The 2,300-nt window shown below is 44.0% G+C and overlaps 1 protein-coding gene across 1 annotated transcript; it reads left to right on the plus strand.

The window, feature by feature from the left end:
- Positions 1 to 17: 17 nt before the first annotated feature.
- Positions 18 to 2,281, plus strand: LOC112487888 (homeobox protein Hox-D4b-like). The gene is made up of 2 exons (XM_025061184.1): positions 18 to 953; positions 1,645 to 2,281. Exons 1-2 carry the CDS (start codon positions 197 to 199, stop codon positions 1,857 to 1,859), a joined length of 972 nt encoding a protein of 323 aa, XP_024916952.1. The 5' UTR covers positions 18 to 196; the 3' UTR covers positions 1,860 to 2,281.
- The last annotated feature ends 19 nt before the right edge of the window (positions 2,282 to 2,300 follow it).

The following is a 2,300-nucleotide window of genomic DNA, read 5'->3' on the forward strand; positions in this document are numbered from 1 at the left end:
ACCGGAGTGGGGAGGGTGGTCGCCACAATAGGGGATGGGATGAAATAGAGTCTCCTCTACAATCATCAAATCCACATAAAACATATATTTAATAATAATAAAAAAAAAATAATAACAATAAAAATAATTTCCCAATGCAGGATCATTTTAAAATTGAACTCCAATTTTATTTCCCCCCCCCAAAATGACTTAATTGATGCTTGACTTAAACAACCCTATTCCGTATCTCATTGGCTGGCACCAGGGTCACGTGGCCTGCACGGCACTCCGTCTATTTGACAGCCCCAGGATGGCTCAGTGCCAGAGGGGGGAAACAAGACTCACACATAGGAAAAGAGAGAGAAAGAAGGGAGAGAGGGAGGGAGGGAGAGAGAGAGAGAGAGTGAGTGAGAGAGAGAGAGAGGGAGAGAGAGAGAGATTAGTATTCTGCTACCAGTCTCGCTATAAATCAATCATGGAGTCCTACGTGATGAGCTGTAAATATGCTGAGTCGCAGTTCCTGCCTTGTGAAGAAGATTACAGTAATTTTACTAACCAGGGGGGGTATTACAACAACAACAACCACAACAACAACCCCCAGGACTGCGGTAGTTATGAAGGGGGGTATCACCAGCCCCTGCAGCCCCCGGCGCCACCAAATATACCACAACAAAGCGACTATCCGCACTCTTTGCAGGCGCATCATCACCCGGAGGACGGAGACAAACTCGGAAATCAACAGCCTCAGCAACAACAAAATGACGCGGAGTCCTTCTTCGGGTACGGGGACGCGCAGGATCCCGGCAGCAAGGACAGGTTCTCCCTGCACCCTGAGCTGCGGTGCCAGGCCTGGATGACCTGCAGCGGTGCCAACAACAAGCCCGTTCAGGTGCAGAGGAGAGCGGCGTGCCAGAGCAAGGACAAGCCGCCGTTTGTTGTCTACCCGTGGATGAAGAAGGTGCACATCGCTCAAGGTAACGCAACGTAACGTAACGTAACGTAATCTTTCTTTTCTCTCTCTCTTTCTTTCTCTCTTTCTGTCCAATTGATTTGTCCATCTGTGAGCACACATTTTGTCTAGTTATTTACGACCTAAGTGCGAGCCAGTAAGAATTATGGCCCCCATAAAGTTTTACAGCCTTGTCACGCCGTCCGTGCGCGTTTGTAGACACTGGTTTTTTTTTTGGGGGGGGGGGGGCTCTTCGGGAGCTTTTCTGTTATTACCACGGACCATCTGTCCCGACGATTGCTCCCAAATGGTGCAAAATCTAATGATTGAATCTTGAAGTCTAGCTATGAGGCGGCTTTTTTTTTTTTTTTTTTTAATTTGGTGTTAAGTCCCTGCGGTTAGGCGAGGATTGGAATAGGAATTTTAAATTGAAAAGGATGTGCGTATGTGTGTGTTTAAATAAAATTGTACCAGTAAAAAAAAAAATGCTGTCTTGAATTGAAAATATATTCCAGACAGCATCGGGCGCTGTGAAGAAACAGAAATTTAACTTTTTATATATTTGGAATCAACCTTTAAAAATTATAATTAATGACTAATTTTATTATCCAAATAAACTATAATAGCGTTTTTGTATCATTTTATTGCAATGTTCTTTTGTTTTTTATTTGCCTTGGAGTAGTGTATTCATGTGTTTTATGGCTGTGCCATTACAGTTAATCCCAACCACCTGGGACCGGAGCCGAAGCGCTTGCGGACGGCCTACACCCGGCAGCAGGTGCTCGAGCTGGAGAAAGAGTTCCACTTCAGCCGCTACCTGACGCGCCGCCGCCGCATCGAGGGGGGGCACGCGCTGAGGAGCAAAAACAAGAGGTCGGCGGACATCAGCCACAGCGACAGCGGCATCGCGAAGGCCGCCATCACCGTGTGAAAAAATGTGTGATGTTCGTCATCATCTTCATCCCCGAACACTTACTTCACCCACTACATCCTGAAACTATTCTTTACCGCCTCGAAATACTCCAGCAGCTGCTGTCTTATCTTATACTTCCATGATAGCTGGCCTGTTTGTTTGTTTGTTTGTTTTTTTGTTTTGTTTTTTATCGGCGTCTTTGGTATAGAGGGGTCAAAATTGAGTTTAATTTCATAAAAAAATATAATAAATGTTTAAATGATACATTTTATAATCACTTTTGTTGTAAAAAAAAAACATATTTTCAGTCTATTTCTTGATCTTATGTTACAGATAGTTTTGTCCAGCTACCAGTAGAAATCTGAACTCGTTATTTGTTTTTGTTTTTGTTTTTTACTTCAGTCGTCTCTCTCACCTTGCCTATTGATGGATAAACGTTCTTTAATGTCAGTGTCTCTG

This window comes from Cynoglossus semilaevis, chromosome 12, assembly GCF_000523025.1.
Source record: "Cynoglossus semilaevis isolate Cse_v1.0 chromosome 12, Cse_v1.0, whole genome shotgun sequence".
Taxonomy (NCBI): Eukaryota; Metazoa; Chordata; class Actinopteri; order Pleuronectiformes; family Cynoglossidae; genus Cynoglossus; species Cynoglossus semilaevis.